The 25,523-nt window shown below is 55.6% G+C and overlaps 1 protein-coding gene across 1 annotated transcript in view; it reads left to right on the forward strand.

Moving 5' to 3' along the window:
* SLC12A3 (solute carrier family 12 member 3) overlaps positions 1 to 25,523 on the forward strand; it is a 37,252-nt gene extending 11,729 nt beyond the window's left edge. Inside the window, exons 11-26 of the mRNA XM_058527865.1 lie at positions 189 to 296; positions 773 to 896; positions 2,655 to 2,756; positions 3,655 to 3,810; positions 4,489 to 4,588; positions 5,582 to 5,690; positions 6,076 to 6,219; positions 7,537 to 7,643; positions 9,115 to 9,197; positions 10,327 to 10,404; positions 11,099 to 11,200; positions 12,092 to 12,203; positions 14,538 to 14,624; positions 17,881 to 18,016; positions 19,843 to 19,910; positions 24,452 to 25,523. Coding sequence (XP_058383848.1) covers positions 189 to 296; positions 773 to 896; positions 2,655 to 2,756; positions 3,655 to 3,810; positions 4,489 to 4,588; positions 5,582 to 5,690; positions 6,076 to 6,219; positions 7,537 to 7,643; positions 9,115 to 9,197; positions 10,327 to 10,404; positions 11,099 to 11,200; positions 12,092 to 12,203; positions 14,538 to 14,624; positions 17,881 to 18,016; positions 19,843 to 19,910; positions 24,452 to 24,593 — 1,758 coding nt within the window. The 3' untranslated portion in view covers positions 24,594 to 25,523. The remainder of the gene's footprint in view (positions 1 to 188; positions 297 to 772; positions 897 to 2,654; positions 2,757 to 3,654; positions 3,811 to 4,488; positions 4,589 to 5,581; positions 5,691 to 6,075; positions 6,220 to 7,536; positions 7,644 to 9,114; positions 9,198 to 10,326; positions 10,405 to 11,098; positions 11,201 to 12,091; positions 12,204 to 14,537; positions 14,625 to 17,880; positions 18,017 to 19,842; positions 19,911 to 24,451) is intronic.

Genomic DNA, 25,523 nt, shown 5'->3' on the forward strand with positions numbered 1-25,523 from the left:
GCTGGAGGAGAGAGGTTGGGGCTCAGGTGGGAGCCCTGGGCCCAGTCCCTGCCTCAGTGGGTACTGGGATACCTGGGGGAAGGTTGATCCAGATGGAGGCATCAGGACCCAGCCCTTGCCCACAGTGGGGATTGGGGTGCCGGGACCAGCCCCCCACCGTGGGAGCCCTGAACCCCATGTCCCTGCAGAGCATGAGCATGGTATCCGGCTTTGCACCCCTGATCACGGCTGGCATCTTTGGGGCCACCCTCTCCTCTGCCCTGGCCTGCCTTGTCTCTGCCGCCAAAGTCTTCCAGGTGAGGCTGCGGGTGGGGGGCAGGTAGCAGTCTAGGAGGCCCAGGGGCAGGGTCCCCAGGTGACTGCCACAGAGGCCCGGCGGTGTCATCTGACAGGGGGCTCTAGACGGGAGGAAGAAGGGCAGGGGAGCAAACTCTGGCAGGAAGCAGCCCCCTCCTGCAGTGGAGAGCACCTGCGTGTCCCACCCTGGACCCTCCCCTGTGCAGCCTGCACCCGCCTGCAATTCCACCGTCCCAGCCTCACCCCGTGCCGTCGGACACTCTCGCTTTGCCCTTTCACCGTCTCCGTGGGGAGGGTGAGGAGGACGGGGCGATCACTCCCGTTTAACAGAGACAGAAGCCGGGCCCCAGATGGGGAAGCGCCCTGCTGAGGTCACCAGGGAGCAAGCAGGGGTTGGGGGCCAGCTGGCCACAGGGGCGGGCAGAGGAGGGGGCAGGTCCCAGCCAGTGGGTGAGCGGGTGTCCTGTGCCCACAGTGCCTGTGTGAGGACAAGCTGTACCCGCTGATCGGCTTCTTTGGCAAGGGCTACGGCAAGAACAGCGAGCCCGTGCGCGGCTACCTGCTGGCCTATGCCATCGCCGTGGCCTTCATCATCATTGGTGAGGGCTGCCGGGGCGCGGAGGCCTCCTCTCCTGGCGGGCAGCCGTGGGGCCGCGGGGACGGGGCTCCTCTCTGTTCTGCTCACCTCGGCACCCAGTGCCCAGCCAGGCCTGACCAGTGCTGGGCGCTCGGTGAATAACTCGAGTGGGCGAGGCCCCGGCCGGAAGGAGACTTTGGGAAATCATTGGTCCCTCCTCCTTCCCCACCTCCAGGCCAGGCAGGGGGACATTCTGTTTTGTTAGAAGGGACCCTACCTGCTTTTCCTGGTTTTGTTCTCCCGTGTCCTCGCAGCTGGGACCCCTCCCCACCAGGTCTGAATTAGCCCCCAGGACACTTTGGGAGCACAGGACAAGCTGACTGGTCCCTCCTTGGGAGCTGATACAAACAGCTGGGTCAATATCTCTGTAGGTGCATAAACAAGGCAAACCTCATTTCTCAGCCCTTCAGCTGCTAGGCCCCTTGGGCATCAAGGCAGGGGATGCCCTTGGAGAAAGAGCCCAGGGAATCAGTTAGTGAGACTGACTTTCTGTCCTGGCTTTGCCATGTGCCAGCTGTGTGACCTTGAACAAATCACTTCACCTCCCTGAGCCTCAGTTTCCTCATCTGCAGAAGGGGAGCAATAGTGCAGAGCAGGTGTGTCACAGATGGGCAGGAAGAAACCATGTGTGTATGCACACACACACTTGCACACACATATGTATTCATATATGCACACACTCATGTGTGCACACACCCCAAAACGTCCTGATTTACTAAGCCAGCAAGATAGAACCCACTAGAAGAGAGGTGGCCACACCAAGCACGGGCAGTGGCCATGCCACGGCATGAGGTCCCCCAGGCCCTGCTCTGTATGCAGGAGTGGGGCGGGGGTCGCCTGCTGGCAAACCTCCCCAGGCTGGGTGGCACCTTCCTGCCCCAGCTGAATCCCTGCTACTCAGGCCGGCATCACCAATCCATGACACCTACCCTAGTGGTCTAGTCGCCTCCACTCAAGGGAACCTTTCCAGACCCTGGATACTCCCAGCAGGGCCACCCCCAGGGGATGGAAATGTCTAGTCAGGCCTGGTGTTCCCCGACTCGTCTCCACTTCCTGCTCACCCCTCTCCCCATTCGGATTTGACATCCTTCTATCTGGGTGGTTCTGACTGGACTTCAGGCTGATGCTCTGGGGCAAGGTTCTGGTGGCGATTCAGTGGCATCATGTCCAGAAGGCCCAGCACATAAGAGGGGCTCGTCTTGTTTGGGGATCCCCCAGAAGTAGGCCCCGAGGCAAGGATTCCTGTGCAGAAGTTTGTCTGGGGGTACAGGGGCTGTGGCAGGGGAGGAGGGCAGTGAGACAGGGAAGGGAAGGAGCCAGTCTTGAGTGGGTTTCCACTGTGGGTGGAAGTGTGCTATGGGCTCAGGGTTTCAGATAAAAGATGACGCATGTCCTAGGTCACACTGTAAAATATATTTCTTCCTGTAATTTGTGGTCACATAAAAGAGGGTGACAGCCGTTGCCCTTGGCCATCCTGTAGCCTGACGGGGTCTGCTCTCACACTGCTCTCCATTCTCTTAAAAGCCGGCAGTTGACAGTTTACAGAACATCAGCCCTTTGAGCTTCACAACATGACGGACCCATTTCATAGATGAGAAGGTTGAGACTCGTTGAGCCTCGGTGGCCTGTCTGGGGTCCCCTACCCTTCAAGGGAGGTGCCAGGTGGCTCCTTGGGGGGTTGCCCAAAAGACTGTCCTCTTTCTCCCTCGGGTCCCTGAAGCTGAGCTCAACACCATCGCCCCCATCATCTCCAACTTCTTCCTGTGCTCCTACGCCCTCATCAACTTCAGCTGCTTCCACGCCTCCATCACCAACTCCCCGGGTAAGCAGCCCCCTCCCCGCTCACGGGAGGAGGCACCTGGGGCTGGGGTATGGCGAGGGGAGAGGAAGGCGTGGATGGAAGTGGGCAGACCAAGGTCACCTCTCAAATCAAAACCAATTAAAGGGACCATTTATATCATAATAATAATAATAGCAGCTCTCCTTTATCAAGTACCTGCAACGTATACTGTACATGGATTCACACACTGTTTACAGTGTGCAGCGATTTTTCTAGTGCCTTCCCCCACCTATTTTATCAGAGTCAGGAGTCTGGCTCCCCAGAGAGAAGAGATTTGCCCAAAGGCACAGACGGGTTGTGCAGGTTGCACATTGGACAACTCGAGAGGGTGCCGCTCCTAGATGTCATAGAGTGTATGTTTATTACGAAGATTTTCTGGCAGATGGCAGTAAAGAGTCTTGAGGGCGACTTTGTCTAATTAGCCCCAAATCGCCAATGGGCCAGTCGCCGGGCTGCCATTTCTGTAGACCATGGACCGTGGTGCCCCCAAGGTGTGCCAAGGGGCAGCTGCTCCTAGTGGCGGCCCTGGCATGGCCTGCAGGTGTGGAGCCAGCAGAATCACGTCCTTCCCCTCCATCTCACCCCCTTGGCTCTGCGTGAGCCATGGGAACCAGTGTCCATTTGGGGCCGGAGCTGGACCCCTCCTCCTCGGTGTAGCCTGTCAACATGGTGGATCCCCGTTGCCAGCCGAGGCGGGCGTGTGGTCCTCCCTAGAGCCTCTAGGCCCAGCCCCAGGAGGCAGGGTGGGTGGGTGGGTGGGCACAGGCTGGACTCCGGCCCTGGGCACTGCGGGCATTGCCACCCAGGCCCTGCCCAGCAGCGCTGGCCCAGGAGGAAGCTCCAGATTGCTGAACGTGCCACTGACTTGTGCCCCGCCCAGGCTGGAGACCCTCATTCCGATACTACAGCAAGTGGGCGGCGCTGTTCGGGGCGGTCATCTCCGTGGTCATCATGTTCCTTCTCACCTGGTGGGCAGCCCTCATCGCCATCGGCGTCGTCCTCTTCCTCCTGCTCTATGTCATCTACAAGAAGCCAGGTGTGTGGTCTCAGGCTGCAGGGGGCTCAGGGCCCCTTCTCCCCCTGAGGGCATCCTGCCCTTCAGCCCAGCTAGAGGGCCTGCATCGGGCTCCGTGCCCTCGAGGCCCCGCTCTGGCCCTCCGACCTTGTTCCCCTCCGTGGGACAAGGCGTCCAGGGAATGTGCCCACTCAGAGCCCAGAACTCTACTTCTGGACCACCCCCGGGCACCCAGGACCCTGGATTGCCTGCCCAGGTCCCTCCTCCTGAGAGTGGCCAGCCCACTGGTGTACACACCTAGGCTCGAGGGGTGGCCAGTGATTGAAGGGCAGGTGGACAAAGCGTGGACTCAGGGGCAGGAGTGTCTACGTGCACGCAGGGTCTGCATGAGATCTGGGAGTGGGATGCAGAACTCCAGGAAAGCCTAGAATTCTGCATTTGAACCTGGCCTTCCAGGTCATTGTGAAGGTCTGTTTGTCAAGGGAGGTGAATATTTTGTTGCGTTTAATACCTTGATGTAACTTTCAAATATGTAGCCATATGGTATGTGCAAAGGTTAGGAGCAGACCTCGAGGCCGTCCACCCACCAGGAGGCTCTGCTCCCGTGGGTGCTAGGTTCCTAAAGGTCGACACCCCCTCCCTCTGCGTGTCTGGTTTCTCCTGGTGATTTCTGATCTTGCCCTCACCCCCCACGCTCAGAGGTGAACTGGGGCTCCTCGGTCCAGGCTGGCTCCTACAACCTGGCCCTGAGCTCCTCGGTGGGCCTCAACGAGGTGGAGGATCACATCAAGAACTACCGGTGAGCGCAGCCTCCGGGACCCCGCTGGGGCCCAGGGAGGGCCATGGCCCTGCTCTGCAAGGCTCCACGCCAAGACCTGTCACCTGACCCGAGCAGGGAACAGAGGTGGAGGTGGACCACCAGCAGTCAGGGGACCGGGGTTGACATTGCCTGATGGGGACCAAGCAAGTCGAGTGACCTCTCTGTACCTCAGTTTCCACAGTGGAACATGCTCTTCTGACTGCAGAGGGCCATCTGGTGTTGTAATTCCCATCACAACCATTCGTGAGGCCGACTGCGATGAGCCTCTCCTGCGCACGCTTCAAAGCTGATCCCGCTCCTTGGCGAGGAGAATCGTGTGCCCAGGACCCCTTCCCACCAGATCGCAATGCTAATAATCGGCTGTATCTATCTATGTTGCATTTACTATGAGCCAGATGCTGCACAAAGTCCTTATAGAGCCTCATGACAACCCTCTGAGACACATGAAATCACTAACCCCATTCACGGATAAAGACACTGAGGCACAGAGAGGTTAAGTAACTGGCCCCAGGTCACACAGCTGGTGAGTGGCCAATTTCTTCTGGCTCTGACTCAGTCGAGTAGTGGCCCTTGACCTCGATCCTCAGCTGCCTCTTGACACAGAGGCTGAGTCACCCACCTAGGTGACACAGTGAGCTCCTAAGTGACGGGCCTCCCCATTCCCAGTCTTTATGTTCCCATCACCATGCCGGGCTGGGCAGGGCAGGGAGAAGGTGGTTTGCCCAAGTGGAGCCTGAGCTGGTGGCCTGAGCAGGAAGGACAAGGGGACACCCAGTGTGGAGGCCACCAAGAGAGCTGGAAGGGCCCCAAAGTCGCCCTTGGGTCACAGACGTGAAGATGAGGCCACGGAGTGGTTCACTTGTCTAGGAAGGGAGACCCGGAGGTGGCGGAAATCCTGGGGCACCTGTGTTTGGCATCCAGACCCTGGGCTCTGTCCTGTTGGCTCATGCCCTTTTCCCTTCCCCCCCTCAGACCCCAGTGCCTGGTACTCACGGGGCCCCCCAACTTCCGCCCAGCCCTGGTGGACTTTGTGGGCACCTTCACCCGGAACCTCAGCCTGATGATCTGTGGCCACGTGCTCATCGTGAGTGCCCCCTGCAGGCAGGGCGGGGCTGTACTCCTAGAGGAGCCTCAGGGCGCAATGTCCACCCACAGGGGTGCGGGTTGGGGATGGGGGCGGAGGGGCTGTGGAACCAGCAGAGCTGGGCCAGGCCCCCTGCAGGCCTGGTTCTCTCTCCTTCCCTGTCCCTCTCATTGGCTTCTCCCCACTGCTCTGCCTCTCCCCTGCTCCCTCCATCTTCCTCCCTGCCTCCACCCTCTTCTTTCCCTCCCCTAATTCCATAAGGGAAAACAGGTACCTCTGGGTGCTGCTGAGCCCAAGGGGCAGCCTCCAGGGCAGAAGAGGGACTGAGTCTCAGGCCAGAAGCCAAAGGCAGCCCCTGACGTCACCTGACCCCACCACCCACAGGGACCCCCGCAAACAGAGGATGCCTGAGCTCCGGCTCATCGCCGACGGGCACACCAAGTGGCTGAACAAGAGGAAGATCAAGGCCTTCTACTCGGACGTTATCGCCGAGGACCTCCGCAGCGGCGTCCAGATTCTCATGCAGGTGCCATGGGTTCGGAGCTCCCTGATAGGACTTACTAATCAGTGTGACAACCTGGAAGGTGGGACATCCTGAGGGGCTAGTTGAAGCCCTTTTTCTGCAACGAGAGTCCCACATCTCCTGCATCTCCAGACATGCCCATTCAGGGCACTTTCTCAAGTGCCCAGGACCTGGGGAAACTAACTTGGAAGCTTTGGGGGCCATGTGACCTTGGATGGATCTTGTTTTCTTTTTTTTTGGTGAGGAAGATTAGCCCTGAGCTAACATCCATTGCCAAGCCTCCTCTTTTTGCTGAGGAAGATTGGCCCTGGGCTAACATCCATGCCCATCTTCCTCTACTTTATATGTGGGACCCCACTACAGCATGGCTTGATAAGTGGTGCATAGGTCCACACCCGGGATCTGAACCTTCGAACCCCAGGCCGCCGAAGCAGAGCACATGAACTTAACCACTACCCCAGCGGGCTGGCCCCTTTTGTTGTTGTTGTTGTTTTTTTAAGATATAATTTACAGAGAGTAAAATCAAAAAATACTAAGTGTATGGTTTGATAAATGTTTACATACCCAGACACCACTCAGTGGCATGAAACCACCACTCATATAAAGATCTAGAACATTCTACTGGGCAGTTAATTTTACTGCTCAGTTTTCTCATCTGTGAAGAGGGATACAGTTGTTAATTCTAGGTCAACATATGGGAATCCTTTTCAATAGTTTTAAATATTTCTCAAAATTAAAAAAAGAGCATAGACAGTCTCCTTTTGGGGTCATGAAAATATTTTGGGAGTAGATAGAGGTGATGGTTGCACAACATTGTGAGTATACTAAATGCCACTGAATTATACCTTTTAAAATGGTTAATTTTATGTGTTAATGTTATGTGAATTTGACCTTAAAAATTTTTTTTAAAAATTTTAAGTACTAAAAAAAGAGAAATATAAAAGATGTGTGGATTAGATGACCTAGGAATACTCCAAGCTTGACATCCGAATTCAAGTCCCTTGTTATGAGAAATAGTTCGATAGAGAAGCAGGAGCTGGGATAACCCAGAACTAGTGGGACAGTCTGGTCATGGGGCCAGGCTCGGAGAGGCCACAGGGGATAACTTCGGCTGTAGGTAGCTTCACCTTTCTCGTGGTGCATCCAGGCAGACAGGACCCTGGACTGGGGGATGTTTCCTGAGCCCTCCCCACGTGGTGGATGGGGCAGCTGGGCCGAGACAGAGCTCCACCCTAGTCACAGAGCAGAGCCCCTGCTGGGCATGAGGCCTGACCCCTCACCTCACCCCCCACCCTCGGCCACACCCCCTCCCCCCACCAGGCTGCAGGTCTCGGGAGAATGAAGCCCAACATCCTGGTGGTGGGGTTCAAGAAGAACTGGCAGTCGGCTCACCCTGCCACGGTGGAAGACTACGTCGGCATCCTGCAGTGAGTGAGGGCACGAGGGAGGCAGGGCCTGGCGTCTGTCTATTTGGGCCTTTGGAGTTTCCTGAGCCTGGGCAAGTGAAGGGAAGCAGTGCTATGAAGAAGCTGCATCCGCTGGTTCAAAGCTGAGGAAGAAACAGACAGACTGGGGGTTCCCCACTCTGACCTGTGGGTCTTGGTGATCTGTGGGATACCAAGATCGGCAGGGAACAGGCAGGTAACACAGTGAAATGGGCCCGGTGTGGGACAATACAGAGCAATGAGGACTGTGGTGAACTGGATAGAGCAGCTATTACTTGGCTCCAGCCAGTTGTGCCCAGGCAGAAATGTGGACCCAGGGTTGCCAGATCTAGTTTTTCAGAGAAGTTGAAAATGTGGATTTCTAGGTGAAAACCTTGTGCCCACCTATGGGCTGCAGAAGACCTACAGATAGCCAGCTCTCGAGCTGTGAGGTGGTACCATTGAGTGAGAAGTCAAACCAGGCCTCCGAGGAGGCGACAAGACAAGCTTGGGGAATGGGACCAGGGGATGAACTCCCTGGGGATTTCAGGGTTAACTCCAAACCCTTTCTCCTTCAGCTCTTGAGTGCAAGGCTCAGAAAATGCCTGCCTGAGTTGCTTTCTGCATTGATGTGGTACAGAGAGGAAGTGTGCAATGGCATTTAAAGGAGGCGAGGCTGAGGGTTAGGGACCTGGGGCCTGCCTCCAGGTCTGCTGTGAACCAGCTGTGTGACTCTGAGCAGGGCGTCTCAGCTGCCCCTAACAAAACCACAGCAATCCTTGCTCTCAGGCCCCCTCCCCAGCTCCAACATTGCAAGACTCCAAAATTCTGGGTCCTGAAAGGTCCCTGTCCCAGGGACATGTAACGGAAGGAGTCCAGGAGGGCGATGCTGGAGCTATTAGTCACACCCGAATGCTGGGCTCTCGGTCTCTGTGTCAACCAGGCAGTCAATACCCGTCTGGGGCAGGAGTCTTCTGGAGCCCGTTGCCAATAGACGACCTATTGCTGCCTTCACGAGTGAGACCCTTCCTGTGTGGATGTGTGCCCTCGGGTCTACACTCTTGGCTATTTAATTCTAATCCCAGCTGGCCACTTCCTTGGTTGTCTGATCATGGAAAAGTGACTCCACAAAACTCAGTTTTTGCATCTGTAAAACGGGGATAATAATTCCCATCCCCACCTCTGTTGGCAGAGCTGTGAGGATTATCCAAATGTATCAGGGGGACAGGGCCTGGCTCCAAGACTGGCCTGACTTGGTTTCTCCCTGAGTACAGGGTCCCCAGGGCCACAGACTGTAGAGCTAGTGGGGTCCTGGGGACTCTCCAGTTCTGCCTGCACATTGTACAGATGGGGAGACTGAGGCCCAGAGAGCAGAAAGGGTGTGGTGGGAGGCAGAGCCAGCTCTGGACATCTGGTCTCCTGGGGGCTGGGGCCAGGTCCAGGATGAGCCTGACCCCACCTCCTCTCTCTCCAGCGATGCTTTTGATTTCAACTACGGGGTGTGTGTCGTGAGGATGCGGGAGGGTCTCAACATCTCGAAGATGATGCAGGCACACAGTGAGTACACACCCCACCTGCTCGGCACCCCTGTCAAAAACCGGAACAGGATCCCAGAAAGTTCTAGAACCCAATTTTTTTTAAGTGGTGGAGGGAAGAGAGGGGAAAATTAGTAAGGAATAAAAGGTCACAGACTCCTAGAAAGTCAGCTTTTGATGGTCCCTTTGAGCTCATTGGGTTTCCAAATGGAGAAACTGAGGCCCAGAAAGGGGAAGTGACCAGTTCAAGGTCATGCTTCCAGCTGTGGGCAGAACGGGAACCAGAACTCAGGGATTCCCCAATCACGATGAGAGCTTTTGTAACCAGATGGGATAAAGAGGATCTAGAAGAGAGGAAAAAGGAAGAGAGGAGAACGCCCACGTGAAGACACCGGAACGTGAACCCACACACATAAGGCCACGAAAACTGGACGTTTTGGTCTCTGAGACCATCGCTGGGGCCCGGAGTGCGGAAGTGTTTTACATGTAAAGTCACATGTGAATATGCAGACTCTGAATTAGTAATATTTAGAGATGTGAAAGAAATCGAATATATAAAAACAAACAGGGGGGTGGTGGGGGAGCTGAGAGGTGTGGACGCTGGGTCTCCTGCGGGCAGGGCTGGTCTTGTTCGTCCGTGTCACCGAGTGCCGAGGGCACGCCTGGCACAGAGCAGTTGCTCGGCGAATATTTATGCAACCAGTATTTGCAGAGCAGCAGCCACGCTCCTGATGACGCTGTTCTAGGCGCTGGGGGTGCAGCCGGGGACAAACCTGAGTCTGTCCCTGGGGAGCTGACGATCAGGGGGAAACGCGGTGGTTATAAGACGTTTCAGACAATGACTCCGACATGGGGCACGTGGTCAGGAAGGCCTCCTTGAGGAGAGGGCCTTGTGCTAGACGGGGGGCTGGGGAGAGAATGCTCCTGGCTCAGGGAACACCCACCACTGAGGCCTGCAGGGGAATGAGTGAGGGCTGTTTGAGGAGCACAAGGAAGCCGGGTGGGGCTGGAGCATGAAGGGCCAGGTCCAGAGGGAGGCGGGGCGGATCAATTGGAAGGTGAGGAGCCAGGGCTCTCTTCCTGGAGGAGGAGGAACAAGGACGTGCCCCAGGCAGGGGAGCCTGGGGACAAAGCTGCCTTCTCTCTTGCAGTTAACCCTGTGTTTGACCCAGTGGAGGACGGCAAGGGAGCCAGCGCCAGTGGGACCAGGCCGTCTGTCTCCTGCACACGTCAGTCCCCACCCCACGCAGCGGCTCAGGGCACTCACCCTGTGGGGCAGCTAGTGGTGGGCCACACGGGAACTTGGTCACGGGCAAGGGACATCCAGGACCCCTGGGGTCCGGTAACTGAGGGGGAGAGGGCTTGGGCAGTGTTAAAGATTGCCACCCTGCTGGGGAGTTCAGTGTCCAGACATTATGGGAACCCACTCGCTGGGCTCTGGGCCCATGTCCCGCCCCCTCTAAGGCCCCTCATGCTCAAATGTTACGGGCAGGGAGGGCAGAGGCAGGGTTCTCCTTCAGTCCTTTCCCACTGATGCTCTGGGAGGCAGTGGACCTACAGTGCAGGAGCTGGGGGCATCCTGTGGCCATCTGTGAGGGGCAGAGAGGAGTCTTTAAGAGAATGGACCCCACCCCTAATGCCCACCAGAATCCTGGGAGACAGAAGCTGGGAGCAAGGGAGGGGTGCATCCCGGACCCCTGCTCCTGGTCCACCCGCCAGAGCCTCAGAGACTCAGTGTTAGAAGGGTCCCTGGCAGTGCTCTGGGCTAGTCCCTCGATGCACACCCACTGCAGGGTGCCTCCAGCCACTGCGTGCACAGCCCAGGTGACAGCGAGCCCACCTTACAGGGCAGCTGGCTCTGTTTTTAGACTCAGGCATTTGAATGTGCTCTGCTCCCATGTGACCTGCCCTCTGCTCCTGCAGTGGACCCCGAGGCCCTGGCACGGGAGGAGCAGGCCAGCACCATCTTCCAGTCAGAGCAGGGCAAGAAGACCATCGACATCTACTGGCTATTCGACGATGGAGGTCAGCGCCCCTCAGACACTAGCTCTCCCTCAGGCCATCTTCCCTCCGTGACTCTATGTCTCTTGGCCTGCCCTTCTTGGCTGCTCTCAACAACGCCTCTGGTGGGACCTCAGAGCCCAGCAAAGGGCCCTAGGGATCCCCGGGCCTACCACTGGGCTCGGGGGAGCCTGGCTGGGCCCCTCTCTCAGACCCAATTTTTCAGCTGTAAAATGAGGACTCTATGGGAGGAACTGAGGTCAGTATGAGATGGAACCTTCAGACTGGACAGGCCTTAGGGCTCACAGCACATGACACAAATGGGAGAGATGGGCTGGTGCACAGGAAATCTGTAGGAATATTCTTCACTTCCCAAAGAAATATACTCTCTTCCATTTTTCCTAAAACATGTGACTCTCAGCTTTATTATTCCCACCTTTGATAGAGCCCCAGATAGAGGGAAAATGTTTCTGCTCCAATAGGATACATCCTATGACTGACAGCTGATATAGATTGAGCACTTACTATATGCTTGACACTGAGTACTTTACACGGGTTAACCTAATGCAATCCCCGGGCAGGAAGTGTTGTTAGCCCCCCTTCACAAATAGGGAAACTGAGGCACAGAGCGGTGAAGTAATTTGTGGATGGCACAGGGATAAGTGACAGCATCTCAATTTTCATGTGAAATCCCCCAATTATTAAATGCCAGCTCACTTATTCCAAACATCGTGCAGGCCATTTAAACCCCGGCCACAGCTCCCTCTGGTCTAGTCCGGCATGCCCATTATACAGGTGGGTGAACGGAGGTCCAGAGAGGGGACGGGTTTGCTGGTGGCAGGGCGGGGCGGGACCCCAGAGAGCGCTCTATCCTGAGAGCGTGTTCCTCTCCGCTCACGGGGCCCTCGTCGCCAGGCCTCACCCTCCTCGTCCCCTATCTCCTGGGCCGCAAGAAGAGGTGGAGCAAATGCAAGACCCGCGTGTTCGTGGGGGGCCAGATCAGCAGGATGGACCAGGAGAGAAAGGCGTAAGTGGGAGCACGGGCAGGGGACCCCCCGGTGTGCCCCTTCCTGCTCCCCCACCCTCGGCCGCAGCAGTGCGAGGGAGCTCTGGGCAGGAGCGGGTTCCTCTCCATTTCAGAAGTTGTGGCGTCCCGTCCCCCTTTAATAAGATGCAGACGCCCTAGTCCCGGCCGTGACAGGGAGGGGTGTTCAGTTTTAAAACCACGAACCTCCTCAAGGAGAAACGTGTGTGGAGTGTAGGATGGAGAAGGCCCCTCCTCCTGAGAAGGAGGTGGAGCTTACAGTCCTTGGGGGCAATGTCCCCTCAAGCTTGGGTTGCGTCCCTGGTGAGGCCAGAGGTGACGTGAGTGACCAGGAGAAGGGGTAGCAAGTCCCACAGAATCTCTTGGTGAGAAGTGACTTAATCCTCCTCCAATCCTGCAGCTGATTCTGTGCTGGGGAACCCGTGCTGATCTCCTGTCTGAGCAAGAGAGGGCAGGCCTGGCCCAGGGGCTTGGCAGGCAGTGGCGTCCAGCCAGAATTTAGTGACCTTGGTTTATTTACTTGAGTTTTATCGATCACCTCTTTCTGGCATAAGGTGCTGGTTTTCTGTTTAAATTGTGATATGAAATTTCCTTACAAGATGTATCTGAGTAAGAACGTGAGTTGATTTAAGCTGAAAAGGAAGTAAATAGTAAGGCAGGTACACAGGTGGGGAGGTGCAGGAGTTGGGCAGGTGGCACAGGTGTGCTTAGAGTTGGGCGACTGCTGCTTTAGAGCCAGGTCACGCGAGGTCAAAGGTCGTAGGATGGAGGACCACTGGAGGGTGAGCGTGGGCAGGGAAAGATGGTGGCTTGCCCAAAGTTGTGCAATTAACTAGCCCAAGAGAAGAAACCCTGCTCAGCCTCTAGGGACCTCGGCAGCGATCCCGGCCGTGATGCTCCAGGGTCAGGAGCCCGTGGCCTGTGCCACCCTAGTCCTGTGCCAGGACTACACCCCCACAACCCCTTCTCAGTCACCTCCTGCGTGAGTTAAGCACAACCCAGCCAGCCCATCTCATTGTCCTCACCCCCGCTGAGAACTTCTCCACCGGAAGACCCTACTCAGCAGTGCTTGGGGAAATAGTGTCTGGCTTCTGTGTGATCTGCAAAGGGTAAAGAAGCCACAAGGCTGCTCTGCGCCTTAGCTTCCGGTCCCAGCTCCCGGGGGAAGTTGGGCTCAGCAGGGTTCGCTCAGCTCAAGGTCGGGGCACCGTGGGGTCACGGGATGTCTTCCAAGCAAAGCTCGTGAAACCTCCTCAGCCTGCCAACTCTCTCTCTACTGGGTCACGTCCTCTGCCCTCCTCGTGACCCTGGCCAGGCCTGCGCTGCCTCCGGCCCAGGCCCTGCCCACCCCCACCCCCACGCCCGAACTGCACACCAAGAGCTCTGCCCGCAGCTCTGCTTTCCTAACTTCCCTCCCAAGCTCCAGGGCCGGCAGTGGTTTGATGGCTGGGCCCCAGCCTGGTCTTTTGGGCTTATCTCCCCCTCCTTCCTCTCTCCCAGCCCCCCACTGCTCCCGCTCCACCCGCTGCACCCCCATACCTTTGCTCATTTGGACTCCCCTACTGGGGTGCTCGCATCCCACCAACTAGTCCTGGGATATCGCCAAAGCCAAGTCTCGCCCAGGGATTCTGACGCTGTGGGGGGCTAGGGCCAAGGCAGGGATGTTGTTCACAAGTCTCCTTGGGTGATTCCAATGTGGACCCCCCCACTCCACCCCCTTTGGCCTATAACAGTCTTACCCACCATGCATCATCCGGCCAGATCGCCACCTCCTCTGTGAAGCCTTCCCTGATGGCTGCAAACCACGGTTGACGTCTCCTCCCCAGTTGCACGCAAAGTTGGCACCATCTGGCTTGCTGGTCCCATCTGTACTTAGTTCGTGTGTTATCTTTGCTTCCTCAGCCATCCTGTAATTTCCTGTACTGCACCTTCCCATCCCTTAGACCGTTGCTTCTCAAAGTGTGGTCCGTGGACCAGCAGCTTCGCATCACTGGGGAACTTCTCAGAAATGCAGAATCCCAGGCCCCATCTCAGGCCAGCTGAATCAGAACCTGCTTTATAACAAGTTCCCCGGCTAGTGTGTGGGTGTGCTACGACAGAGAGGGCCACCAGGTGCTTGGGAAGTACTGGTCGATAACTTTTCTGTGTCACTTGTCACCATCTGACCTACTTTATCAACGTTCGTTTATTGTCCACCCCCCCCCCAGGTTAGAATATAAACTCCCTGAGGGCAGTGAGCAGATCGGACCTGTTTTGCTCAATAAAAATTCATTGAATGAATGAATAAATACAATTTTAAAAATCTCCGTCTTCCAGGATCATTTCTCTGCTGAGCAAGTTCCGGCTGGGGTTCCACGAAGTCCATGTGCTTCCTGACATCAACCAGAAGCCGCGGGCTGAGCAGTGAGTTCTCTCTCTGTACTGGGGGTTCCAGGCAGAAGGGCCAGCTGTGTGCCCCGCAGACCCTCTGCCCAGCGTCCCTTTCTCTCTGGTGAGCTGAGGGCAGAGGGGCCGCCCTCGCCACCACCGCCTAGACAATGCTCACGGAAAGAAAGAGGAAGGGTCAGCGTTTGCAGCCGTTTATTTTCATGCTTGTAGTTTTTTCTTTGCATATCAGAGCTCTGGGCTTTTTCAGAAACACACCTGGGCTGGAGGCAGATGAATGTTCACATTTGTGCTTTTCTTAGAGCAAAGTGGTTTTTAAGCTCTTATGATTGCAGGTCATGGCTGTTCTGCCTCTTGAGCAGAGCCCACTGTTTCATCCACGGGGACCCCCCAACCCCCACCCCCACCCCCACCCCAGAGACCTGGGGGCCGAGGGAGTGTCTGGCTTCACACTTCACAAGCCCAGGTTGCTTGCTACTCATAAAAGACTGATTTTACCTCTGAAAGTGACTGGTTTTCTAAATTTTCCCCAGCACCTTGAGTGTTATCATCAAACAGTGGTTTTCAGACCTTGGCAAGTGTCAGAATCACCAGGAGGGCGGGTGAAAACACAGCTTGCTGGGTCTCACCCCCAAGAGTCTGAGTCAATAGATCTGGGAGAGGGCCCGAGAACATGTGTTTCTAACAAGCTCTCAGGGGCTGGTGCAGGCACCCCACTACGAGAACCACTGTCTGAGAGACAGTCCATGGAAAGGGCTTGACGCAGCACCCAGCCCAGCGTCAGTGCCCAGTAAATGCTGGATTTGTGGCTTCCGCCTACTGGCGCTTCTGAGCTCTCTCTGCATCTTGCCCTCTCCTCGCAGTCCCAGCTCCACTGCGAACTGCCTCGTTCTCCAGGCGTTGCCTCATTTACCTTCCTGAGAAAGGGCCTGTGCCTAGCCCAGCTCATCCCTTCCTGCCAGGCCAAGGTAGAGGTTACTGGAAAGCCTATTTCTTGGCTACCTTTGGTCCAGTTGGCCATGGGCAGGGGTGGCATAGTCATATGGCCCAAAACACGTGGCTGGATGGCAGCTCCTTTTGCAGGGGCTGAGGGGTGCTGGAACAAACAGAATAGAAGGTGCAAAGGCCCTGAGGCGAAAGCACGGCAGCTATAGCCCCTGATGTTACATTAGCACATTGGTGCTTGGGGTGGGGAAAATGTTGAATGGTCTGGGCAACAACTCCCCTCATGCAAAGGCAAGTGCACAGACTTGAAGCAAAGCCATGTGTGCCTTTGTAGCAAGGCTCAATTGTGGGGACGGAAGGGATTATTTACTTTCCCAGTGATTCAATTTGATATTCTTAAGACAAGACGTTTACAGTAGGATTTGCTCTATGTAAATCAGTCCACATGAGGTTTTCCGGGACTCTCTGTCTTCAATAAAGGAAGGTCGGTCTGACCTCTTGGCCATTACTTGTCCCTTATAGCTCCCATTACCTGGAGAGGGAAGGAAATCGAGACAGGAGAAAGGAACTATCTAACAGTGATGGATGTACTGCCTCCTACCATTTGCTTGGGGCTGTGCTTGGAGCTGCAGGGGCAGAGATGCATGCATTGCAGCCCTGCCCTCCAGGGTTTACTCCGGCTTCAGTACAGGCTGGAGGACGTTGGGAGCCATCAGAAGGCTGCAGAGACGACCAGAATGCGAAAGGGAACAGGGTCGTCTCTGCTGGTGGAGGAGCAAAGCCTAGAGAGAGAGCTTGAACAGGGAGAGACAGGGATACCTTCCCGGTGGAGAGGACAGCAAGAGCCAGCGTGCAGACCCCATGCAGCATCTCGTATCTTTAAAGTCCCCTCCTCTGCCCCGCATCTGCCTCCCCTCCCTGGACCATTTCTCTCCTCCCTTGCACAGCCAGACTTCTCCGAAGCGATGTTACACTGTCACCACTGCCTCCCCAACCCTCCCTCTCCAGCTCTCTCCAGGCCGCCTTCCACCCCACTGCTCTGCTGAAGTCACTCCAGCCAGCATCGTCAGTGACCTCCACCCTGACAGATCCACAGGGCCCGCGCCTGATCTCATCTTTCTCTGCCTCTCCGTCCCTTTGACAGTGATCCTTCTTGAAATAGTGCTTTTGGCTCCTGAGGCCCACCCCCTGCTGGTTTCCTCCTGCCTCAGGGCCCTTCTTTCAGTGTCCTTTGCCGGCTCTTCCTCCTTTACCTGACTTGTTGGCATCCTTGGGGTTCGGCCCTGGACCCTCTTCCCTTCACTCTGTCCCCAGGTGAGCTCATCCATCCGCATGGCTTCCGCTCAACGCCGACCAGCCCGAATTTCTATCTTTAATTATGTAAGTCAGGGCCCGGCCCCGTGGCGTAGCCGTGAAGTGCGCGCGCTCCGCTGCTGGCGGCCTGGGTTCAGATCCCGGGCGCGCACCGACGCACCGCTTCTCCGGCCATGCTGTGGTGGCGTCCCATATAAAGTGGAGAAAGATAGGTACAGATGTTAGCCCAGAGCCAGTCTTCCTCAGCAAAAAGAGGAGGATTGGCATGGATGTTAGCTCAGGGCTGATCTTCCTCACAAAAAAATAAAATAAAATAATGTAAGTCCGATCACACAGAAACCCCTCCAGCAGCTTCTTGTCTTGCTCAGGGGAAATACAAAGGCCTGCCTGATCTGGCCCCACACTACCTGTCTGTCCTCGCCTCCTCCCACTCTCCCCTGCATGCACCTTGCTCCAGCCACACAGGCTCCTTTGCTGCTCTTCAGACAGACCACACACACTTCTGCCTCAGGGCCTTTGCACCTTCAGCTCTGTTTGCTCCAGCACCCCCAGCCCTAGGCATAGCTGTCTTCAGAAGGACAGGCATCCTTCGGGTCCAGAGAGGCCTTCCCCACCCCTATTGTTCCTCATCCCACTACTCGGTTTGTGCCTTCATAAAACCTCCCATGTACGTTTATTTGCCTGTTTGTCGCCCAGCAGACCTTGAGCTCTGTGGGACGGGGGAGGTTGTCTGGTTTGTTCACTGTTGTGAGCACAGAGCCTGGCACAGAATAGTGCTCAGTCAACACCTCTGGAACAGCCTGTGGGTGGAGGTGGGTCCCCGCTCAGTGGTCGTGGACAGCTCGTGGAGGTTCTGTTGAAAGCCAGACCCAACCCTCAGCGCTGAAGTCAACATGGGAGCTGCTCTCATGTAAACAGCAGTGTCAGAATGAAAACATGTCCCTGTGGCACTGCCTCCATCTCCCTCCGGCGACCTCGTTCCTTGCCCAGTCTCACCTGCTATCTCTCTCCCCAGCACCAAGCGGTTTGAGGACATGATTGCACCCTTCCGCCTGAATGATGGCTTCAAGGACGAGGCCACTGTCACCGAGATGAGGCGGGACTGCCCCTGGAAGATCTCGGATGAGGAGGTTAACAAGAATAGAGTCAAGGTGCAGGAGAGAGAAGGGCCTTGCTGGGGTGGGGTGGGGTCAGGGCGCCACCCTGGGTCAGGGCCCTGTGCCCCATCTGTCCTAAGCTTCCTTAACCCCCTCCCCTGACCCTCCACCCTGCTACTCCCAGCCTCTGAGGGATCCTGAAGCCACAAATGCTCGGGCTGACGGGTAACCTGGTTGTGGAACGCAGAGCCATCCTTGGCACGGGAGCCTGGTCCTCCTGCCCATTTTGAGTCACACCCCGCCGTGGTGATGGCCTGTCCAGAGTCCCTGTCCCTCCCCTCCCCCATTCCTCCATGCCTGCCGGAAGGGATTCATGAGGCAAGTGGTGCAGGCAGAGGCAGAATTTGTCCCGTGGCCCAACAAGGCTGGCTGACCTTCTCCCCTAGCCTGTAGACCCCCCGCCAGATGCAGCAAAAAGCCACGGCCACCCCTTCCCAGTCAGCATCTTCAGGACTCTAACAAGGGCTAAAGGAGAAGGGCGGCTGCTGTGGCCGTTTCAAGGTGGGCGAGCAGTTAGGGGCCCGGGGTCACCGTTCTGCTCCCTATGTGCTCTGGGTCACCGGTTCTCCCCTGCGGCAATTTTGCCCCTCAGAGGACGTTCGGCAACCTCTGGAGACATTTTTGGTCGTCACCGTTGGGGGTGGGATTGCTGCTGCCGCTTAGTGAGTAGAGGCCTGGGGTGCTGCTAAACATCCTACAACCCACAGGGCAGTTCCCACAGTGAAGAACTATTCCAGCCAAAGAGTCAAAGTGTCCAGCAAGATGGAGAATCCCTGGGCTAGGTTAGCTCACTCCCCCTCAGTTGTCATTCTCTCAAATGGGTGTCCATCCACTATCAGACTCGGAGTGTCAATCACTTCTGAACAATTTAGAGCCAGGTCTTGGGACGGGAGGGAGTCTCCCCCATAACCAACCCCACATAAGCTTGGGGAATTCCCTGATCCGTCAGCCCTGAGGCCCTGCCCCAGAGGGCTCACAAAGCCTGGCTCCTTGGAGAATGCTGAATAAGGCATAGTGCCCAGAGAAGGCTTGTGCCAACTCTGTTCTGGAGGAGCTGGAGCATTCCACCCCCACTCCGAGTCCACCTTATCAAGTGCATTCCGGTGCCTGGCCCTCTGCTTGGTGCTTTTGCATAGGTTAGCTCACTCCATCCTCCCTAGATTCCCCTGGGCAGGGTACTCTCATACCCATTTTACAGATGAAGACTGTGAGGCTCGGGGAGGCAACCGTCCTTGCTCAGATTCTCTCTTCTGTGAACCATCAGGGCTGAGATTTGAACCCAGCTCTCCCGACACCACGTCAAGTGCTCTCTCCCCGCTATCCCGCTGGTCGTGGTAACAAGGTCAGGCAAGGAGAAACCAAGGAGGACTTCTCAAAGAAGTGAGCTTGGCACTCAATTACTGTGAGGGTCTCCTTCCTTCTTGGAGGCAGGAGAGTCTATTATAACGTAGGAGGAATCCTTCCTGCATCCAGTTTGAACGGTTAAAAGAGGCCCCTTGGGGGCCGGCCCGGTGGCAGAGTGGTTAAGTGCGTGCGCTCCGCTGTGGCGGCCCGGGGTTCACGGGTTCGGATCCCGGGCGCGCACCGACGCACCACTTGTCAGGCCATGCTGTGGCGGCGTCCGACATAAAGTGGAGGAAGATGGACACGGATGTTAGCCCAGGGCCAGTCTTCCTCAGCAAAAAAAAGAGAAGGATTGGCAGATATTAGCACAGGGCTGATCTCCTCACAAAAAAAAAAAAAAAAAAGAGGCCCCTTGGCTTGGTGGGAACTGCTTAGGAGGAGGTGGGAAGTGACCACGTGGCTTTTCCTCGTCCCAGTCACTTCGGCAGGTGAGGCTGAATGAGATTCTGCTGGATTATTCCCGAGACGCTGCTCTCGTCGTCATGTAAGTAGCCCCCGGCGGGAGGAGACACGGGTCTCAGGGGCATCAGCTCTGGGAAGGGTGGGCACCGGCCGAGGCCCAAGCCTTCCCTGTGAGGAAGAAGGGCCCAAAGGTCCCTAAACACAGCCCAGGTGGCTTCTCAGCGTGTGGCCAGGCCTGCGTCTGCCCCATGCCCCTCGCCTGAGTGTCATCTGGAGAGGTCAAGGGCCTCACACATCCCAGCCTCACTGACTCCCCACCACGGCTTTTCCCTTGTCTGTTGCCTTTTCCTGCCAAACTCGGCTTGGCAAAGGGGACCCAGCTCATTCCAGAAGGAAATCGATTCCTAGTTGTTTGAGAATCAGCCGGCCCCCTTTGGCCATTGGCCACCCCAGCTGATGTTGGTACCCAGCCTGGGCGGTAGAAGCAGAGGCCTGCCCCGGCCCTGGCTGTTCCACACTCTGTGTGGGTCAGACCCTCGGGCTGCCGTTGCTGCTGCCTGTGTCCAGTTAGGAGCCGCTTCTGGTGGGTATTGGCCAAGGCCAGGTAAGTGGAAGGTGAGATGGAAGGTGACAGTGGCACAGAGAGAGTCTCGGGGTGGCTCTACTCTCTTGGAGGCCAGGAGGAAGAACATGGTACCCACGCCACCTGAGTCCCCTCTCCAAGAGGGGTCAGCTCAGAGGGAACAGGGGATCTGACAAGGTGAGTAACTGGCCTATCTTACGTCTCCTGGGGCTAGCCTCCTGGAATTCCGCAGGGTAGCTAAGAAGCCTGCCGAGCCTGTTTTTCCATCCCCTGAAACCAGGATCAAGCATACAATTTGCAGGGCCTAGTGCAAAATGAAAACGCGGGGCCCCTTGTTCTAAAATTATTAAGAATGTCAGGATAGTAACAGCAGAGCATTAAACCCGGCAGGGGATCCTCCTAAGTGCAGGGCCGTGTGCGCGCACAGATTGCACACCCGGGGAGCTGGCCCTGCCTGAAACGGTGCTTCCGGGGGCTTTTAGGAAGACAATTTTTTGTACAAAGAAATTTCTCCACGTTTCCTTTATGTGGAAACTGTGATAAAGAGAAGAGCTGGGTTTATCTCCAAGCCTCTGGCCAACACCTTGCAGCGTCGGCCTGGGTGCGGAGTGGGTCACAGTGCAAGACAGTGGGAATGGCTTCATCCTGGGACAGCTCCCCGGACCTTTCCTGGGTGTGATATCTGGGCGTGCCAAACACCTCTTCGTGAGTGCCACCTCCCTTCAGAGAAGCAAGTTTGCATTTTGTCTCTGCTATTAGCCCACAGTGTGGCCTTGGGCAAGTAACCTTCTTCTCTGAGCCTCAGTTTCCCTGATTATAGAGGAGTTAAACTAAATTATTTCCAGATTTTCTTTCACTCTAACATACTATGATTCTAAGTTTATTTGCCCTAAAATGAGTCAGTCTCTCAGGCCATCAGATGAGGAATGTCATCCCGGGAGGTCTCCATCTGCTGGCGCCTCTGCCCTCCCACTTCCCCACCCCTGGACCTCATGGGGAAAGCCATCCCCCGCCCAAGAGCCTTTGTGGGATTAGCTGATACAGATAATCGTGAGTCCAGTCGTCTTAGAGAAGACGCCTGCACCCGTGGCGGCAGCTACAGCTGTTGCCCAAAGGGGCCCTGCTGTCAGCCCACTCCAGGGGGAGGATGGCAGCTGAGTCTTTGCATTGCTAATCTCCAGCCCGGAGCCGTGCCCTGCTTCTAAAAGTTCAGTCTGAGGGTCACCTTCACCAGAACCACCACGCGCTTGTGGAAAATGGCAAATTCCTCAAATCCTTCCAGATCAGGGTCTGGGGTGGAGCCCAGGAACCTGCCTTCCCCAGAAATTCTGAGGAAGAAAAAAATCCTTCTCAGCCTCAGGGAAATGACAAAATCACATTGTACAGCATTTCGGGGAGGACACCGGGACCATTTTCTAGAGCAAATTTGAGGCAGATCTTGGTTGTTTATTGTCTACTAATCAATCAGTGGTTTATCTGATTAGCAGCCGTGTTTGAGCTCAGCTTAAGCTGCACAGCTGATAAACCAGCCTCGTAACCAGTCCAACAACCTTTGACTAGACTGACAACCTACCTCTGGTCTAACTTTCCAGTCTAGACACCTCTTCTTTCCATAAAGACTGCCTCCTCAAAGCCAAATAGTAATAATCAAAATAATAATAATCGACATTGCATTTTATGGATTGAGCCTCTGTGACACTCAAGGCATTGGGCCTTATTAATTTTCAAAACTCTATGAAGTGGTTCTATTTCATCTCTCCTCCACACACACTCTGGAGATGAGGAAACCGAGTCCCAGAGGAGTTAATCATCTTGCCCCTGACCTCACAGCTGCGAAGTGGGGGCTGGGTTTTGAAACCCGTGACGATGTTCTGACGCGGGATTCTCGTTCCACCTCTAGGTTAGATCCAAGGCTGCCTTTCTTTGTGGCTAAGAGCTGCAATGCTGAACAAAAACTTCCTTTGTTCTGGAGCAGCTTTGTTTCTAAAGATTAGTAGCTTAGAGCGCACGTCCTGTGAGCAGGAATAGAGAGCGCCATTGACTGGTGTGGGCGTGACTGTAAGGGAGCCTGTCCCTCGGACGGGAGGACAGGCTCTGCTGGGGGAGGGAGCTTCACGCTGAAGCTTGAAAGGTCACAGCAGGAGTGATGCAAGTCCCCTGTCCCTGGTAGTGCAGCCACCAGTCCCCTCGTGCCCTTTGACGTTGCTGAATTCAGTCCCCGAAAATGATGCAGCAGATCCCAGAGGGCATTTTCAGCCTCTGGCATAACTGTTGAATCAGGAAAGTTTGGTTTCAATATTCCCACTTTCCTTTTCCCCGGAAAGTCACCAGACAAACACAAACACATTCTAACAAAGGTGACACTAGCTGAATGAAATGTCCTGTTCCCACCTGTCTTCCCCCATCCTGGGGACCTTGCTTTATAAAGGAGGGGAGTGGTTGTCCCAAGTGAAGCTTTGAGGATGGAATTTTAAATAAGGGGCACTGTCTGGGGACACCAGTTTGCCTTCGCAGCGGAGGGGGGCGTGCAGTGAGCAGAGGCAGCTGGGGCGGGGAGAGCCCACGACCTGGTTCAAGCCCGGCTCAGCGTGGTCACCCGCTGGGTCAGCTCGTGCTGGTAAATAATGATACGTGATGACAGGAGCTGCTGACGTTGGGAGGGCGTGCTCTGTGCCAGGCGTCGTGCGACGCCTTCGTGTGTTTCATCGTCTTTAGCTCTCGCAAACACCCCCCGAGGGAGATTTGTGTGTCCTCACGTTAGGGAAGAGAAAACGGGCTCAGGCGCCACGTGGCTGAGGAGTGGCAAAGCCGGGACTCATAGTTCCCCTGACACCAGAGCCCTGCTCTGAGCCCAGCGGCCTGGCACAGCATCCTCCCGTCTGCCGAGGTTCCCTTCGCTGGGAGAGAGGGCGGGGCCAGCCCCGCCCTTTCCCCAGGGTTGTTTTGAAGTTCTGATGAAATAACACCCGTGGATGTACTTTGGGAAAACAAAGAAAGTGCAGTCCCACGTAAGGTGGTGAATCCCCGACTTCGTGTCACACCAGCTGGGTCTGCAGATGCCGCCTTCTCCAAGAGCCAAGAGCAGGGCAGCTGCAGCCCTCCCAATGCATTTTTGGAATCTCAGGATGGTGGAAAAGTCCCTTCCTGAAATAGCCATGGAAATATGGTGGAACAGCATTCCATGGCTTCTGGTAATTTGCACAGCATTGCGGTTCGACAAGGGGCCCTCCAAAGGCAATGGCGGAGTCCTGCCCCCAGGGCCTTACCCACACAGCAGGCGGCAGGACAAGGACATTCAGCTGAAGGGTGTGACCATATCACACTGCTGTGGCCACAGGCAGGTGTGTGGCTGGCAGGATTCGCATGTCCTGATGAGGCAGGATCACCCACAACAGCCCCACTGTATCAGACTGTGTTCTGGGTACAGGGGAAAGCATGGTGAACAAGACAGACCCGGTCTGAACATACAGTCTAGTGGGGGAGATAGACAACAAACAAATAAATGAAAAGAGGATCTTGAGAGTGTGAGGCGCTAAGAAGACAATGAAACAGGGTGATATGATAGAGATGGGAGGCTGGCTTTGGAGGGGGTGATCAGAGACGGAGGTCCACTTGAGCTAAGACCTGAGTGATACAAAGGAGCCAACCAGGTGATGAGCTGGGAGCACTGCCTTCAACATCTTGTGCAAAGGCCCTGGGGCAGGAGTAAGCTTGCCATTTCTTTCTAGAATGGAAAGAAAGCCACTGTGTCTGTAGGCAGGTGAGCGAGGCTGAGGGTGGTAGGAAATGAGGTTGTGGATGCTGGTGGGGACCAGATCATGGGGCCTTACAGGCCGTGGCTTTATATAGAAATGCTTCATGGCTGAAGGTACATTTCAAGTCATGCTTTTAAGGAGAGTGGGAGGTTGTTCTTAGGGTGGCTGGGAAGAAGAGCTCTGCAGGGGTCAATAAACAGAGCTGCTGTTCAGAAAGCAAACCACGGGCTGTGCGGGGAAGGCCCCTTGGTAATTCCTCGTCTGCCGCTTCTTCCTGCCTTGCAGCACCTTGCCCATAGGGAGGAAGGGGAAGTGCCCGAGCTCGCTGTACATGGCCTGGCTGGAGACGCTGTCCCAGGACCTCAGACCTCCGGTCATCTTGATCCGAGGAAACCAGGAGAACGTACTCACCTTTTACTGCCAGTAACTCCATGCTTGGCCTTGCCTGCCTGAAGCCAAGGGCACAGGACGTCTACCTCTCCTCGGAGACAAGACTCACGTTCTGTTGCACTTTAAACGGTAGCGTCTGATGATCCCACTGAAGAAGCTGGTAGATTCCAAACTTTGGCCGGACCCTCCTCCCATTGGACTTGTCCTCTGGGCTTTGGCTGGAGAAGTAGCAGATGGAGTTGCGTGGAAAATATTTTGGTGGATCCATATTCCTTTTAAGCTTTATTTTGATCTTAATTACAACTAATCAGATTTCAGTCTTTGATTTATATACAAGTTTGAGTCAGAGTGCCGCGTGTGAGTCCTGGCAGTTCCTACTGACCTTCCCTGGGGGACTCCCTAACCATGTCCCCCTCTTCCACAGTCAGGGGAATGGGTGCCCACCTGTAGCCCTTCAGGAGGACTGCACGGCTCTTTGAGCCTCCATGAGAATGCAAATTTCTTTAACCCCCTCTCACTACCTTCACTTTCAATAATAATGTGTCTTCAGTGTTTTGGTTGGTTCTTTGGTAGACCAGGGACTTTCAAACTTTTGGGGGCTGCAACCCACAGTCAGAAATATATTTTACATTGAGCCTTGGAACAGACACACAGTGAAACGAAAGTGTCACAAAACAATACTTATCCTTACTAAGGGTGATGCACTCTGATATTTTCTGTTCTAGTTCTCTTTCTCGTTTTAACGTTGGTTGCAATCCACTAAAATGAGTCTGGGACGCACTAAGGGGAGGTGACCCACGATTTGAAAAGCCTGGCTGATTTGGAGAAAGGCCATATTAAGCATCACTGCCATTTCCCCTGCTCATCCCACAGGGAAGGGAAGGGAACTGACAAAACACATGAGCAGGGTATTGAGGGTGGACGTGTCAAGAAAGAGCTTCAGAGGAGGGGCAAGATTTAGAGAGTC

The sequence above is a fragment of the Diceros bicornis genome, chromosome 32, assembly GCF_020826845.1.
Source record: "Diceros bicornis minor isolate mBicDic1 chromosome 32, mDicBic1.mat.cur, whole genome shotgun sequence".
Classification (NCBI taxonomy): Eukaryota; Metazoa; Chordata; class Mammalia; order Perissodactyla; family Rhinocerotidae; genus Diceros; species Diceros bicornis.